A 17,322-nucleotide genomic window follows, 5' to 3' on the forward strand; every position below is an offset into this window, starting at 1 on the left:
GTACCGCACAGTTAGGAGATGCAAGACCACTTTGTTCTGTAGACAGCATTGAAGTGATTACAAACAAAGACATTCCTCACTGAGCTACTATATACCCTCTCCCAACAATCCCAATCAAGGCCATAGTTAACAAAGTGGTTCCCTCCATATACTAAAAAAAAGGACATGTGTTTATCTAGTGCTCCGCGCAACCTCAGGGTGCCTCATAGAATTATTATAGAATTTACAGTGAAGAAGGAGGCCATTCGGCCCATCGAGTCTGCACCGGCTCTTGGAAAGAGCATCCCTACCCAAGGTCAACACCTCCCCCTATCCCAGTAACCCCACCCAACACTAAGGGCAATTTTGGACAATAAGGGCAATTTATCATGGCCAATCCACCTAACCTGCACATCTTTGGACTGTGGGAGGAAACCGGAGCACCCGGAGGAAACCCACGCAGACACGGGGAGGATGTGCAGACTCCGCACAGGCAGTGACCCAAGCCGGAATCGAACCTGGGACCCTGGAGCTGTGAAGCCATTGTGCTATCCACAATGCTACCGTGCTGCCCTGAAGGCTAATGACGTAACTCTTTGTGAAGTGTGTAATGTAGGAAACGAGGAAGTTGATTTTGAGGCAAAGCAAGATCCCACAAGCAATGGTCAGATAATGCATCAAGTGCATCTGGCTGAGGGACAGCAGAAAGAAGTCCCCGGCTCTTTTGCAAAATATAAATAAAAGAAAGAGTCACAAGATCTTTTAGCTGGCGGCATTATCACCTGATTGACAAGAACCTGAGCGTTCCCATTCGAGACTTCAAACCCTTCGTCTAGGCTGACACTAACAGTGTAGTACGGAGACAGTCTTGGACAGGAAGAGGCGAAACGATAAACCAAGGCGCCATTTTCATCCTCTGGTGGATGCCAAGAACCCCCCCCACACATATTGCAAATGAAAGCAGACAACTTCTTCCCAAAGTCCCTAAAGCAGCATGAGGCAGCACAGCGGGTTAGCACTGCTGCCTCACTGCACCAGGGACCCAGGTTCAATTCCGGCCTTTGGTGACTGAGTTTGCACATTCTCACAGTGTCTGTGCGGGTTTCTGCCCCATAGTCCGAAGATGTGCAGGTTAGGTGGCGCTGTTCAGAGGGTCAGTGCAGACTTGATGGGCCGAATGACCTCCATCTGCACAGTAGGGAGGCTATGATTCAGGTCATTACCACAATGCTTGCTGTGCACATACTGGTTGCTATATCTCCCACGTTTTTAAAAAAAAACATTGTTGAAGTAATTCATTGGAAGTAAAGCACTTTGCAACAGGAAAGCCAATGTGAAAGAGGGAGAAATATTTTGTATATTGTATAATCTTGTATTCAAATTGAACGCACAATAGGACAGTTGTAAACCCAGTTCCAGGTTTGTCACGAACACACGTGAGAATCAGTGGACTTTCTAGAAAGTTCCGGTTGTTCGAAGACCGTAGGACTTATTTTTTTGGGATAAATTTAGAGTACCCAATTATTTTTTTGTTTTCCAATCAAGGGGCAATTTAGCGTGGCCAAGCCACCTAACCTGCACATCTTTGGGTCGTGGGGGTGAGACCCACGCAGACACGGGGAGAAATGTACAAACCCAGAGCCGGGATTCGAACCCGGGTCCTCAGTGCCGCAGTCCCAGTGCTAACCACTGCGCCACATGCCGCCCTCAAAGACTGTAGGACTTATGATATAGAAGAAAAATTCTCCCCTGTTCACAAGTTTAGTCCACTCCCTTCGATGCACTGTCTGATGGGAGTGTGGTCTTGGTATACACAACAGCTAGCAACTGAGGTATCGATAGTTTAAGCAGCAGAACTGCAGAGTTGCTTGCAAAATCATTTTCAAATTCATGGAATCAGATTACATTGCTCGGGGGTAGAGGAGGAGGTCTTATTTTCCCTCCAACACTGGAGGCCTTTTAACCATTTAATTCCCCTATTGCTAAACTTGGTTCAGTACTGACGGGCAGAGGGGAAGATTGAGACTGTAACTGATCTAACCTGGTATCCTTGATGGCGATATCCAACACTTTTTTCTTTTTTAAAAAAAGAGGAAGACGTCAACTTCATACAGAACAATGTTGCTTGGTCCGTGACAAGTTTGTCTTGTAACACATTCCTCGCTGATTTCAATCATTGCAGCGACGTCAGTCAATGTGACCGGGATGGCTCACTTCAGATCAAGACCAAAATGTATCCCTCAGCTAAAAGAGATGGTCTGGTCAGTCATCACAAGCTTGCATGCGTAAATTGGCTACCATTGAAAATGAAAATCGCTTATTGTCACAAGTAGGCTTCAATGAAGTTACTGTGAAAAGCCCCTAGTCGCCACATTCCGGCGCCTGTTCGGGGAGGCTGTTACGGGAATCGAACCGTGCTGCTCGCCTGCTTGGTCTGCTTTCAAAGCCAGCGATTTAGCCCAGTGTGCTAAACGGCCCCGAGTGTGACAGGGATCACAACTCTGCAAAATGATCAGATTGCCCCCAAACCCCCATCTGATTCACTACTGTGTTTAAGAGGGGGATGGGGGGAGAAATCTACCATCTTTACTTGATCTGGCCCATACGGCTCCATAACCAGTCATAATGTGGTTGATTTTGTTCCCCTATTTTTTTGAAATAAAATTTATCCATTCTTTTCTCCCCCTCCCCCAATTAAGGGTAATTTAGCGTGGTCAATCCACCTACCCCGAACATCTTTTTGGGTTGTGGGGGGCGAGACCCACACAGACATGGGGAGAATGTGCAAACTCCACACAGACAGTGACCCGGGGCCGGGATCTAACCTGGGTCCTCAGATAGTGTTGTTGATCGACTGCCCTCCAACATGGGCAAGTAAATCCATTAGGGCTCGATTAGGGCTGGACGATAAATTCTGGCCAAGCTCACCGTGTAGGAATAGACAAAAAAAGTGCTTAGTTGACAAAGCTTCGGGACATCGAGAGGCCTTATTAAAATGTTCTTCGCAGATCAGTATTAACAGCTCGAGCCAAAGCTGAATATTCAAATTTGTTTACACAAATTAAGCAGTTTTTGTGTCATTCTTTAAATTTTAGTTCAGATTAGGAAACTTTTAGTTTATCACCTGCTTGCCATGGTTAGACTGGGCAGCACGGTAGCATTGTGGATAGCACAATTGCTTCACAGCTCCAGGGTCACAGGTTCAATTCCCGGCTTGGGTCACTGTCTGTGCGGAGTCTGCACGTTCTCCCCGTGTGTGCGTGGGTTTCCTCCGGGTGCTCCGGTTTCCTCCCACAGTCCAAAGATGTGCAGGTTAGGTGGATTGGCCGTAATATATTGCCCTTAGTGTCCAAAATTGCCCTTAGTGTTGGGTGGGGTTACTGGGTTATGGGGATAGGGTGGAGGTGTGGACCTTGGGTAGGGTGCTCTTTCGATGGACCTTGGGTAGGGTGCTCTTTCGATGGCCTCCTTCTGCACTGTAAATTCTATGACCGGAGTTAGGAAGATGGCATGCAGGTAACCCACTTAGCACTGCTACCAGGGATACTGGTTCAATTCCAGCCTTGGGTGCCTGTGTGGAGTTTGCACGTTCTCCCTGTGTCCATGTGCGTTTCCTCCGGGTGCTCCAGTTTCCTCCCACAGTCCAAAAATGTGCAGGCTTGATGGTCCAAGTGGCCTCCTCCTGCACTGGAGGGATTCTATGACACCCATGCACCTACCGCCCTTTCCCTTCCAGGGGGTAGGTGCTGTCAAAGGAGCCTGGGCGAGTTGCAGCCTTGCATCCTGCAGATGGTGCATAGCGTTAGTCAGTGGTGGATGGGGTGCCAATCCAGCGGAAGGGATGGAGTTTGCGCTGTTGGAGCTGCACTCAAATCAGGCAAGTGGATGACCTTGGTCCTGTGCTTTGTGGATGCGGACAGGCTCGAGTCAGGAGGAGAGTTATTCGCTGAAGAATTATCAGCCTTGTAGCCACAGTATTGACTGTGGACTGACGCTTTTATTTCTTATGCTCAGTTTGACAGAGGTTTTGGTGGTTCTAGGACCAAACCTTATTATTCCCTTAGAAACTGGGAGGGTTAGTTTTGTTCCGTTTCCCTTTTTCATAGAACCCCTGTGCAGGAGTCCATCAGGTCTGCCTTCCCCTTTGAAAAAGAGGGCCTACTCCCCCGTCCTATAACCTGCACATCTTTTGACTGTGGGAGGAAACTGGAGCACCCGGAGGAAACCCACGCAGACACGGGGAGAACATGCAAACTCCACACAGATAGTGACCCAAGCCCGGGAATCGAACCTGGGACCCTGGAGCTGAGAGGCAGCAGTGCCACCCCTGGCATTCAGTTCAATTTCTGTTTTAGTTACGGTCTGCCTCGAACGATACAAATTAAACTTCCTCACCCAAGAGTGACCGTCAGTATTCACTCTTGCAACATCGATTGCATGGATCCGACCCATCTTATTTAGCATTTCTTCAGGGTGATCCGACCTGTAGCAGCCAGTCTTCCTGTCCAGGACCTCACAGTTGGCCAGTAGATGTCTTAAGATCGCACATGGGCTACAGTTATGAAAGCCGTTGGCCTCTTGTGTCTTCACTGACCTCCAGCATTCAGATCCCAATTTGAGAAACATGAAGAGTTCTGAACATTGGAATTTGTAACAAATACACACTGCTTGTGAAATCAAGCAGCAAGTCCGGTTCAATCATCTCCAGAGTGTGTTCTGGTTCGTTCAATTTACCAGGTCACGATTATTGGCTTAATTTGATTAACCAAACCGATGACTTTCTTTTGCTGGTTAATCCCTTCCCACAATTCATCAGCTCCTTTACCCACAGGCAGTAATTAGACTCAGGCGTGTGACTAGAGTGAAAAATCAACCTAAAGGAGCAAAGCATTTACATAGAAACACATCTGAACTAGGGTAGAATGGTGGAGTGCTGGAGAAAGCACAGAGGTGGAAGCGGTTTTCACAGAGTGTTGCAATGATGTTTCAAATGGCCGTACATATCAATCACACAACGTCCTGATGGAGGAATTGGAATTCAAAAACTGTTTGAAACTGGGAGAATAAAAAAAATTTGGTATTATGAAGGATTTGACGAGGTAAGTTTTGAAGTAGGTTTCAGGAGTAATGGCGGAAGTGGAGGTCTTTGTATCCCCACAGTGTAGGAGGAGGCAATTCGGCCCATCGAGTCTCTACCGACCCTTTGAAGGAGCACCAATGTCCACACCCCACCCTATCCCCGTAACCCCACAACAGCCAATCCACCTAACCTGCACATCCCACGCAGACACGGGGAGAACATGCAAACGCTACACAGTCACCCAAGGCCGGAAGCGAACCTGGGTCCCTGGCGATGTGAGGCAGCAGTGTTTTTTTTTTAATTTTAGATTACCCAATTATTTTTTCCAATTAAGGGGCAATTTAGCATGGCCAATCCACCTACCCTGCACATCTTTGGGTTGTGGGGGCGAAACCCACGCAGACACGGGGAGAATGTGCAAACTCCACACGGACAGTGACCCAGAGCCAGGATCGAACCTGGGACCTCAGCGCCGTGAGGCGGTTGTGCTAACCACTAGGCCACCGTGTTGCCCGTGAGGCAGCAGTGTTAACCTCTTGTGCTACCCCTCTTCCTTTTCAAAAGCTACATGAAAAATTAAAATTTGAACGGTGAAAGTGAACAGCTCTTCAGAGAGCCAGTTAGAACAAATTGGCTTCATTCTGTATTACAATGGTCCGCAGAGGGCAGGGCTCAATAAACCAGCTGATGCAAGTAGAAGCAAGCAGGACTATTCAGAAATGGTCAGAAATCTACTAAGAGCACAGGCTGGACCTATAATGGATGTAGTACACACTCTTATAAACAGAAGAGAGTCTATTTCAGTGTTGAAATGAGCTCTGGGGAAAACAAGATGGCTCAGGGTCAAATTTCTTTTTGATAATCACATGAACCTCCGCAGGTCATTTTACTACATTTAGGATGCTATAGAGATACAATGGGTTGTTGTAGTAGCTAACGAGAACAGACTGGAGTGTGAAAGACAACCGAAGGAAGGTCACGATTGTGTCCTCACTACACCTGGCCCTCATTGCTCATCACAAAATATTTTTCTCTGCCAGCCCACATATTGCATCACAGCCTGGGATGGCAACTGCTCGGCCCAAGACCGCAAGAAACTTCAGAGAGTCGTGAACACAGCCCAGTCCATCACACGAACCTGCCTCCCATCCATTGACTCCATCTACACCTCCCGCTGCCTGGCGGAAAGCAGGCAGCATAATCAAAGACCCCTCCCACCCGGCTTACTCACTCTTCCAACTTCTTCCACCAGGCAGGAGATACAGAAATCTGAGAACATGCATGGACAGACTCAAAAACAGCTTCTTCCCCACTGTCACCAGACTCCTAAACGACCCTCTTATGGACTGACCTAATTATGACTACACCCCTGTATGCTTCACCCGATGCCAATGCTTATGTAAATTACATTGTGTACCTTGTGTTGCCCTATTATGTATTTTCTTTTAATGTCCAATGATCTGTTGAGCTGCTCGCAGAAAAATACTTTTCACTGTACCTTGGTACACGTATCCAATCCATAAAAGCAATTTTCACACACACTTCACCTCTTGGGATAGTTTTGAGTTCCTTAAGCTATAGGGAAGAACAAATCCACTGGCTAACCACACTAAAGACGTCAAAAAGATGCATTTTTCTCCACCAAGAGGAGAACGTCCTTGGGAAATGTGATGATGGAAGTGAACCTGACCAAATCATAATTCATTCTCACAATCAGATTCTGAAGCCACCAGTCAAGAATTAACACAAAATGATCGGGTACAGCACATGTAGCGATTGGCGGTAACACCATGTCTCCAACCATAGAATTATCATAGAATCAGAGGGAGATAGGCCATTCAGGTCGCCATGCCTTTCCCAAGCTCTTATGAAGATGTTTATTTAGCTCCAGTCCAGACAGACCTGCAAATGTTTCCCTTCCTCCATGAATAGTTACTACTGAACCTGCTCCTGTCGGCCTTTCAGGTAGCGTATGCCAGATCTTAACCCATCGCACAGAAAATCTAATCTCCCCCAGCGCTTATGCCAATTTAGCAGTGACTTCTGGTGACTAACCTTCCTGGACCACAAAGCATTTCTCTTCAGTTAATCTCTCAAAAACACATTCATGACTTTGAGCACCATTTTAAATTTGCCTGATGCGTTAACAATTGCACACAGAAACACGAAACGGTACAAAAGAGGCTTTATTACTGTGAGATGTTATTCCCTCAAGTGGAGCTGTAAAAATGGCAGCTCAGGAGACCTCATGGATATTTACACTGCTCCCTGTGGGCGGAGCTAGCCGGCAGGGGCTTACCGACAAATCTGTAATAGCAGGTACTATTGTACATCCCCTAATAGAGGCACACACATATATATATATATATACACACACACACACACACACACACACACACACAGTGGTATTACCTTCCCTGCTCCAAGAACAATCATTCTGGCACAACATGTATTCACCTAAAAGGCAGTGCTTATCGACAATCATTCGATGCTATCCACCATCCTGCACAATACTACTACTGTGGTGAACCACGCTGCACTGTTACTCACTGCTGCATATATATATTCACTGTTATTGTTTGTTCCATTGTTACTTACTGTTGTTGTTGCTGCTTCTGTTGGCTCCGCCCCTCAGGCTTTGTATATAGTTGGCTGATCTGTGGCCCTGCCCCCCCAGTGAGGGATCAGCAGCAGTCAGGCACACATCTCAGTGTATTGAAGGCACAATTTAATTCCATAACTCGCTTTGTCTATCACTGATGGTCCATCAATTATGAAAATCGCTTACTGTCACAAGTAGGCTTCAATGAAGTTCCTGTGAAAAGCCCCTAGTCGCCACATTCCGGCACCTGTTCGGGGAGGCTGGTACGGGAATTGAACCGTGCTGCTGGCCTGCCTCGGACTGCTTTCAAAGTCAGCGATTTAGCCCAGTGTGCTAAACCAGTCTCTAAAACCGCCAGCGACAAGTCAAAAGCAGCAACTGAAAACATGATCTGAGGAAAGTTTATTAGCAAGGCAACAATTTCTTACAAACCACAAGTGAAGTCGCCATAGTCCCAGATGACCATAGGCTGCTTTCCCCTTTGAGGACGAGGTGGTGTGGGGGGGGGGGGGGGGGTTGTGGAGAGAGCCGATTGGTGGTGGTGGTTGTTTAACTGAGGGTCACCACACCTCAGGTTGAGAAGGTGGAACCTTCATGAGCAACCTCAGCCGGTGTGCGGATTGAACCCGCACAATTGGCCTCACTCTGCTTCACGATTCAGCTGTAGTGCCCACTGAGCTATACTGGCCGAACTAAAAATGAGGGCGAATTAAAAGACCATTATTCCCACAGTGTTCATAGGTATAGCGAATATGGTACTGAATGAGCACAAGAGGTTGACGAACTGAAGAAAATGAATTCAGTAATTAAAAAAAAAAAAAATTTAGAGTACCCAATTCATTTTTTGTAAAATTAAGGATCAATTTAGCGTGGCCAATCCACCGACCGTGTTGTGGGGGCGAAACCCACGCAAACACGGGGAGAATGTGCAAACTCCACACGGACAGTGACCCAGAGCCAGGATCGAACCTGGGACCTCGGCGCCGTGAGGCAGCAGGGCTAACCCACTGCGCCACCGTGCTGCCCCATGAATTCAGTAATATATGTGGGCAGGCCGAGAAAAATTACCACGTAGGTTACGGCATTGTTGTCAAAACTCTGGTTCAGCTACAGGACCCCTCCTCTCCCAAGCCTCATGTACCAAGTTGATTCGCAATGTAATTTGAAGTTTAACGATTCATTCAGTTATACAGCAAGACGAGTATTATAAAGCACTAAAATTGACACAGCTACATAGGATATATTAACTGAGGGGGCTAGGGTTAAGCAGTTCAGTAAAATGAACAGGAAAGCCAGGTAGGAGGTATACGAGAGAATTAGACAAATTAATTCTGCACTGCCTGCATAGGTGGATCGATTAAAATCAGGGATGCACGACAGGATAGGGTTGAAAGAGTCCAGGAATCTTGGGGAGGGTTGTGGGTCTGGTGTTTCGAGATAGGGAGGGCGGAGGCCAAGGCAGGATTTGAAAACAAGGATGGGAATTTTTAAATCAAGACATTCCTTGACCCGGAACAAACATAAAAAGTGATGAGACTTGGGCATGATTTAGGAGACTCTATGCAACCAGAACGTATTAAGAAAGCACAGCACCACCTTCACAGGACAACAAGGGTTAGACAATAAATGTGGCCTTTGCCAGCACTACCCAAACACCAGAAAGTGGTCAGGTGCATTCTTTGATGCATCAACCCCAAGTTTTATCACAAGACTCCTCAATCCCTCCCTCTTCTACTACTTATTGCGCACATGATCTGTAGAACAATTGGGGACCAACATCGACAAATTGTAACTTGATTTACGAATAGTCGGTCCCAGAGTTCAACTTGGACTTGAGGTCATAGATCCTAGAATTTAATGTGGAAGGAGGCCATTCAGCCCATCAAGTCTGCACTGACCCTTACAAAGAGCACCCTACTCAAGCCCACGTAACTACCTTAACCCCTAACCCAGTAACTCCAACTTAACCTTTTTGGACACCAAGGGCAATTTATCATGGCCATTCCACCTAATCTGCACATCTTTGGACTGTGGGAGGAAACCGGAGCACCCAGAGGGAACCCACACAGACACGGAGAGAACGTGCAGACTCCACACAGACTGTGACCCAAGCCGGGAATCGAACCTGGGACCCTGGAGTTGTGAAGCAACTGTGCGAACCACTATGCTACCATGCTGCCCTCGGTGAACAAGACCTCATTTAAATGCATCCACAAATATCCATGTCTACCCAAAGCCTAATTAAATACACGCATCCTTCCTTCCCAAAACAGTTGGGAAAAAGCAGAGACAAAACATCTTGTACGGGCTGTCAAGACCACTTGTACAAAGCTTCCACTTGGCTCTCTGGAAATAAAGTGTGTACAAACAGATCAACTGCCTTCTCAGATACTACAACAATATCACTTGTTCTCGCCTGATCCTGTTTACTCAGCAGGCAAGAGAGAGAGACAAAAGACACTAAGACCTCATTGTAATCTCATCACAGGAGACGTTCTCCCAACATTGGAGGTGTGGAACCTGACCCAGCTCTCCCAGGACAATAGGAACCACCTCTGGCCAAGATTAGAAAGGAATACCGAAGCGAGGCAGGAACGAAGGGAGGTCAGCGTGACAAGGGCAAAGCATAAAGTCACACTTTTCATTTTGAGAGCAGAGGGTACAGAGGCGATCAGAAAACACCGGGGATGCTCAAGGGTGGGGCCACATTGTGAACGTTTGAGACCTATTGTCCATGGAGAGGAATTCCAAACAGTTTTTGTGGCACCAATTTCTTTGCACTTTGTATCCAACTACAAGTCAATGCAGACAAAGGGAATACATGTTTATCAGAGTCTGCCACGGAGGCGGCATGTGGTGCAGTGGCTAGCACTGGGACTAGGGTGCTGAGGACCCGGGTTCGAATCCCGGCCCTGGGTCACCGTCCGTGTGGAGTTTGCACATTCTCCCCGTGTCTGCGTGGTTTTCACCCCCACAACCCAAAGATGTGCAGTTTGGTGGATTGGCCACGCTAAATTGCCCCTTAATTGGAAAAAATTGAGTTGGTTACTTTAAATTTATAACCCTCAAAAAAATGTCACTAGCTGCAGAAGGCGGCTCAGAAAAAAATAATAATTGGGTACTCTAAATTTAATAAAAAATTAAATAAGTAAATATCAGTGAGAGTATGCAACTTAAATTTCAATAGATTGAAGGCTAGACAGACCAAATGGTTACTACACACATATATTATGGCCAAATTCAAAACTATGAAATTAAGCATGAAAAATAAAATCAGGTCACGGTCCTGAACCCAAGCACAGGGTCATCTGTTTGTAAACCAGTCAGTCCATTTAACCACATGCTTCCTACCGCTCCACTGAGTGGTTCTAACCATGGGCCCAGTTCCTTGGCCTGTCACACTTCCTGGTAAGCAGTTGCAGCCGATTAGGTTGAACATCACATCAGCTTGGAGATTACACGGACTGCTAAAAGCCTCAAGGAACTTTCAAGCATAAAATGCTCTCGGGACACTCGGATCGCCTGAAAATCAAAATCGATCGCAAGGCAAGGCTGGGCTCAGAAAATAAAATCCTCCCTCAACATTTCAACATGGCACAAGCTGGGCAGCACAGTGGTTAGCATTGCTGCCTACGGCGCTGAGGACCCGGGTTCGAATCCCGGCCCTGGGTCACTGTCCGTGTGGAGTTTACGCATTCTCCCCGTGTCTGCGTGGGTTTCACCCCCACAGCCCAAAGATGTGCAGGGTAAGTGGATTGGCCGGGCTAAATTGGGTACTGGAAATTTTTTTTTAAAAAATATGGCACAAGATTGGGCAAAACTAAAACCGTAAAATATTGATAATCACCTCAATGGTCCTGCTTGTGCGCAATTGAGAGATCTAAGCAAGCCCACGGCAAGTCCCATTTCCTCCTCAATACAAGTCTATACTCGGGGAGGTATACATAAAAAATATATATATAGCTGCAGTGGAGCATGGATTAAATTGTCAAGAGTGCCAGCTCACAGAGGAACGGTCAGAGTTATTTCTTTCTTTGAGATCCATTTTTCCTGAAGGCCTGACATTTTGTTAAATGAGAGATCCTGCAGAATCTTGACCAGGACATGCCATATACGGCTCGTCACCTCAAGAAGACCTCATGAACCTTCGGAGAGGACACAACATTTGACAAGATCCATCTCTCACCGGTCTCCTTTTACACAGAAGATGGCTCTTGTAATGTGCAAGAGAAATGCAAATATCTTGGATCATACAAACAAGCCATCATTTGTTGACTATAGCCATTGTAGCAGGGTAGCATGGTGGTTAGCATCAATGCTTCACAGCTCCAGGGTCCCAGGTTCGATTCCCGGCTGGGTCACTGTCTGTGCGGAGTCTGCACGTCCTCCCAGTGTGTGCGTGGGTTTCCTCCGGGTGCTCCGGTTTCCTCCCACAGTCCAAAGATGTGCAGGTTAGGTGGATTGGCCATGATAAATTGCCCGTAGTGTAAGGTTAATGGAGGGATTGCTGGGTTACGGGTATACGGGTTACGTGGGTTTAGGTAGTAGGGTGATCATTGCTCGGCACAACATCGAGGGCCGAAGGGCCTGTTCTGTGCTGTACTGTTCTATGTTCTATGTTCAGGAGAGAGAAAGAGAGAGAGAGAGAGAGAGAGACAAACACACACAGTCTGTGAGGAAAAGGAGCGAGTATCTAGCTTGCTGTTCTGCAATTTTGAACATGAATGATCAGCAATTCTGTCCACAAACCTGCTGTAACAGTGCAAATATCGTCATATATTCCCCCCCCCCCCCCCCCCCCCCCCCCGGGTGCTGCCCATTCAGTGTCAGCTAAAGGTGGACCCTCTCCAATTTAAACAGCAAGAGATATTTTAGATTGAAGACTGAAAGCAGGGGATGATCGTCACTATCTGGTTCAGATGGCCCACGGTCAATTATAAAACTTTACCCCAATCTCACTAGCTGTACAGGTCATCTAAACACGCCCCTCTCCTCAGCATGTTTTAAAAAATAAATTTAGCGTACCCAATTCATTCTTTTCTAATTAAGGGGCAATTTAGCGTGGCCAATCCACATACTCGGCACATCTTTGGGTCATGGGGGTGAAACCCACGCAGACACGGGGAGAATGTGCAAACTCCACACGGACAGTGACCCAGAGCCGGGATCGAACCTGGGACCTCAGCGCCGTGAGGCAGCAATGCTAACCACTGCACCGCCGTGCTGCCATCAGCATGTTTTTATGCCACAATCAGGGAGACCTGAACATGAAGAATTGTTAGAGCCGCCCAGGCCTTTTCAACAAGCAACATTAGGGCATACTGACCTCCCAAACCGGTTATACAATTGGCTTGAGTCATGATCAAAGTACAACTTTACGGGTGATCAATGGACAGGAATCAGAAAGCTTTCTGATCAAATCTTGAGTCAGGCAGGGCTGCCCTCTCTCTCTCTCTTTCTTTCTTTCTCCCCTCGGTTCCGTTTGTGTGTTGTATAGAACCTCTTGCAGAGTCTATCAGGATGAATTCAGGCACAAGAGGAGTGTGCAGCTGCATCCAGGTGTGTGGACCCCCATTACGCAAACACCAAATGTTACTAGGTGCTGAGGTTCTCCTGTCTCCAGTGTTGTGAAGGATGGGTCTGGCTTCACTGCCACAGAATATTCCAAGTAGCTGGACAGTGCTGTACCACCCGTCACTCACCAAAAAGTTTAGAGAAGTACCTTTGACCAGAAGTCCATCGGGCAGTATTCTGCAAGCAACATCCTAGAGGCCTTACGGGGAAAGGAGATGGTAGATCCTGGCAGATGGTTCCATGAGCAGATTGTCATTTGGCAGAAGGCCGCATCACCAGAACCTTCAAACAAGCACCAAGACCTCGCTTGGCTGGTGGCGAGAAGGGCTACCCTCCACACGCCCGAAATCTCGGCCCTCAAAGTCGAGGTTCATCCCGAGCAGCTCCGTGACGCAGGACTCTGTGCTCTATGGGCTGTTCCCAGGGATGCACACCGGGACCAACATTAGCTGTTGCTGGAGGATGACCAATTCGGTTAAAGGCTCGCATTGGTCTGCCTGTTGATCTTCCAGCGCGAAGGACTGTCCTCGTCCGAGTGTTGCAGACTGGCACATTCCAAGATCCAGGACAGCGTGCTGAGGGATGCACTCAAACCTGGGGCAGCTCTCGCCAAGATGGGGAAAGGCCACTGTGTACGGCCTTGCAGCCAATGTACACCAAGGGGCCGGTAACCGTGTAAACCCCCCCCCCCCCCCCCTCGGACTGTGTGCGTAATCTAACCGTAAGGGCAGAGGGCAACATGACCAATGTGCAGCGTTTGAACACAACTGTACTCTAATCAAAACATTCAAGTGTTTGTAATGTCTGCATTATTGAATCGAGTGCATCTTGGCCTGTGCAAAAAATGTGAATATCCATTGCACTTCTGTGGTGACAATTTGAAATGTTTTGCAAATGTCTCCTTTAGATTTAAGTATATATATTTTTTTTTTGCATAACACGCTATCAAGGGATAGAGCCAAGGGTTGGACCCGGAACCGTCAAAAAAAAAAGGGATTAAATACAGTAAATGCAGGAGGATCTGAAATGCCATTGTTACAGGATTGTGGAGGGGGAGTGTGGAGGGGGAGTGGGGAGTGAGAGTGGGGGTGGCTACTCCCACCCCGCTCGCCTCTGACCGGCTGCTGGTCAATTTCGCCACTGATGAAAAACGACACATGACAATTTCAACCTGTCCCTTTAAACCAGGCAGGCAAATTGCCCTTCAATGGCGCTGTTGGCAGGGAATTGAAATAAATCCCTTTTTTTTTTCCTCCTTCGCTCAAAAACACACAACACGGCCATTTCATTTAACACAACCTGGGCAGCCAGCCCGAGGAAAGGGAAGGGATAGAGAAAGAGACATGTACACAATCCCAGTTCAACATTTGCTTCTTAATCCTTTTAAAACCAGTTTAATTAATCGTTCAGCCCCCACCCCGACCCATTAGCTCAATGGCAACGCACGGTTTGAAGCACAATCTCACAATGAGTTGTTTTTGCTTTCAATTCGCCCAAATAAACGATCTGGAATAAAGATTCACAGCGCACAATGGCCCATAAATCAACGGGCAGTTCGACTCCAGCAGAAGGGGGGGGATTTAAGCTCCCAATGTTTAATTCATTTTGAATCCAAAACAGAAATGACTGATTAAAAAGTGGCCTTATAATGAAACACAGCAATGTTTTTGGGGGAAAGAGAGGGGGGGTGGGGGAATACTACCCCCCCTCCTTATTTTGTAGCAGTGTTAATGTAAGCCTACTTGTGACAATAATACATTATTATTGTATTCCCAGCTGGGAGTTCAGGGATTGCGGGGCAGGTTCAATGTCGCTGGGGTTTTTTTTTGTTACAACCAGACCATCTTCCGGTTGCGCATTATAACAACCTCTCATAGCAGGGAGAAAAAGGAGATACATCTCTCTAACCCCCCACCCACACCCCCACACACACACACACACACCAAGAGGACATCCCCACATCTGTACCTGATCCATAGGATTTGGCCACCAGCCAGCAGAGGCTCCCTGCAATCTTGGCTCGGGAAAAATCGTACTGGTCCAAAGGCTTTATCTCCGGGACGAGGAAAGTCTTGCTCATTTCACCCACATCTACCATAGCAGGAGAGGAGCGCGGCCATCCGCTGTGTTGGGGTGATCCAGGGCGAGACTGGCTTGTCTGGGCTGAGAGCTGGCGTTGCGGACCATGCCTGGGTTAAAGAGCTCTCATTGCAAATCCCTTCTTCTTTTACCCCTCCTCCTCCCTTTGCTGCTGCCTTCCTCCTAGTATCCCAGGTAAACTGCGCTGACTCACACTGGGAGCTGGAGGTTGGACTCTGGCCGCTTCGTCATTGCTCTCCAGGTGAAAGGGTTGCCTTCACACACAGCACCACCTAGAGGGAACCATCCCATTGACTAGCCCCCTTTAGCCTTTCTCTCTTTATTTTCCCTCTCTCTCTCTCTTTGCATTCTGCCTCCCTGATTCAGAGTCAGGAGTGTGCTGTCATTGTCCCTCCCACCCCACCCCCTTTGTAATCCTTTCAATGAATTGACCCACTTTCCCTCCCGAGGCAACAATACATCAAGAGTGAGCCCATCGACGTGGAATCTGCAATGTTAACTCACAATGCCTAGAATGTAACCAGCCCCACAGGATCCAGTCATCATCACGTGGCTGTTTGTGGGATCTTGCTGTGCGCAAATTGGATTTTGTTTCTTGTCACGTGTACTGAGATACAGTGAAAAATATTTTTCTACCAGCAGCTCAACAGATTATTTAGGAAATAAAAGAAAATACATAATTGGACAACACAAGGTACACAATGTAACTACATAACACCAGCATCGGATGAAGCAGACATGGGTGTAGTGTTAATGAGGTCAGTCCATAAGAGGGTCGTTTAGGAGTCTGGTGACAGCGGGGAAGAAGCTGTTTTTGAGTCTGTCCGTGCGTGTTCTCAGACTTCTGTATTTCCTGCCCGATGGAAGAAGTTGGAAGAGTGAGTAGGTCGGGTGGGAGGGGTCTTTGATTATGCTGCCCGCTTTCCCCAAGGCAGCGGGAGGTGTAGATGGAATCAATGGATGGGAGGCAGGTTTGTGTGATGGACTGGGCTGTGTTCACGACTCCCTGAAGTTTCTTGTGGTCCTGGGCAGAGCAGTTGCCATACCAGGCTGTGATGCAGCCAGATAGGATGCTTTCTATGGTGCATCTGTAAATGTTGGCTCCCAGGTCTCTGATAACAAAGCATTTAATTGGCTGTTTTGGGGCGGTCCGATGTGACTGGCGCTCAGATAAGTGGCCTCCTTCTGCACTGCAGTGATTTCTATGATAAATGCAAGTTTTCTTTTCAGCTGGGAATGAGGCCATTGGCCCCTCTTTCGCAAGAGATGTCCCAATTTTGATCCCACACACCAGCTTTATTCCCCTCTAAACCCCGCTTTATCCATTCTGATCATGGATGATCACCCAACTCAATACCCAGTCCCCGCTTCTCGCCCTCCCCAATCCTTTAATTCCTTAAATCTTTTTAAAAAATAATTTAGAGTACCCAATTATTTATTTTTTCAATTAAGGGGCAATTTAGCGTGGCCAATCCACCTAACCTGCACATCTTTGGGTTGTGGGGGCGAAACCCACGCAGACACGGGGAGAATGTGCAAACTCCACAGGGAGAGTGACCCAGAGCCGGGATTGAACCTGGGACCTCGGCAACGTGAGGCAGCAGTGCTAACCACTCCGCCACCTTGCCGCCCTACAAGAGTCATATCTTGCTTGTTCTTGAATGCATATGGAGTAGGATTTTCTGTCCCGCCAGCTGGCGGGTGAGATTCTCCACTCCCACAGCCAGCCAATGGGGTTTAGGAGGAAACTGAGTTCAGGAGGAACTTCTTCACCCAAAGGGTTGTGCATCTATGGAATTCCTTGCCCAGTGAAGCAGTTGAGGCTCCTTCATTAAATGTTTTTAAGGTAAAGATAGATAGTTTTTTGAAGAATAAAGGGATTAAGGGTGTTCGGGCGGGAAAGTGGAGCTGAGTCCACAAAAGATCAGCCATGATCTCGTTGAATGGCGGAGCAGGCTCGAAGGGCCAGATGGCCTACTCCTGCTCC

The 17,322-nt window shown here is 47.5% G+C and overlaps 1 protein-coding gene across 4 annotated transcripts in view; it reads right to left on the reverse strand.

Annotated features, from left to right (window-relative positions):
• Positions 1-15,683, reverse strand: part of camsap3 (calmodulin regulated spectrin-associated protein family, member 3) — a 210,047-nt gene extending 194,364 nt beyond the window's left edge. For 2 of the 4 annotated variants that reach the window (XM_038785074.1, XM_038785073.1), the window contains exon 1: positions 15,204-15,682. In XM_038785074.1, coding sequence (XP_038641002.1) covers positions 15,204-15,333 — 130 coding nt within the window. In that variant the 5' untranslated portion in view covers positions 15,334-15,682. Of the gene's footprint in view, positions 1-15,203 lie in introns of all 4 variants that reach the window. The other 2 variants (XM_038785076.1, XM_038785075.1) reach the window with 2 other exon arrangements.
• Positions 15,684-17,322: the final 1,639 nt, after the last annotated feature.

The sequence above is a fragment of the Scyliorhinus canicula genome, chromosome 25, assembly GCF_902713615.1.
Source record: "Scyliorhinus canicula chromosome 25, sScyCan1.1, whole genome shotgun sequence".
Taxonomy (NCBI): domain Eukaryota; kingdom Metazoa; phylum Chordata; class Chondrichthyes; order Carcharhiniformes; family Scyliorhinidae; genus Scyliorhinus; species Scyliorhinus canicula.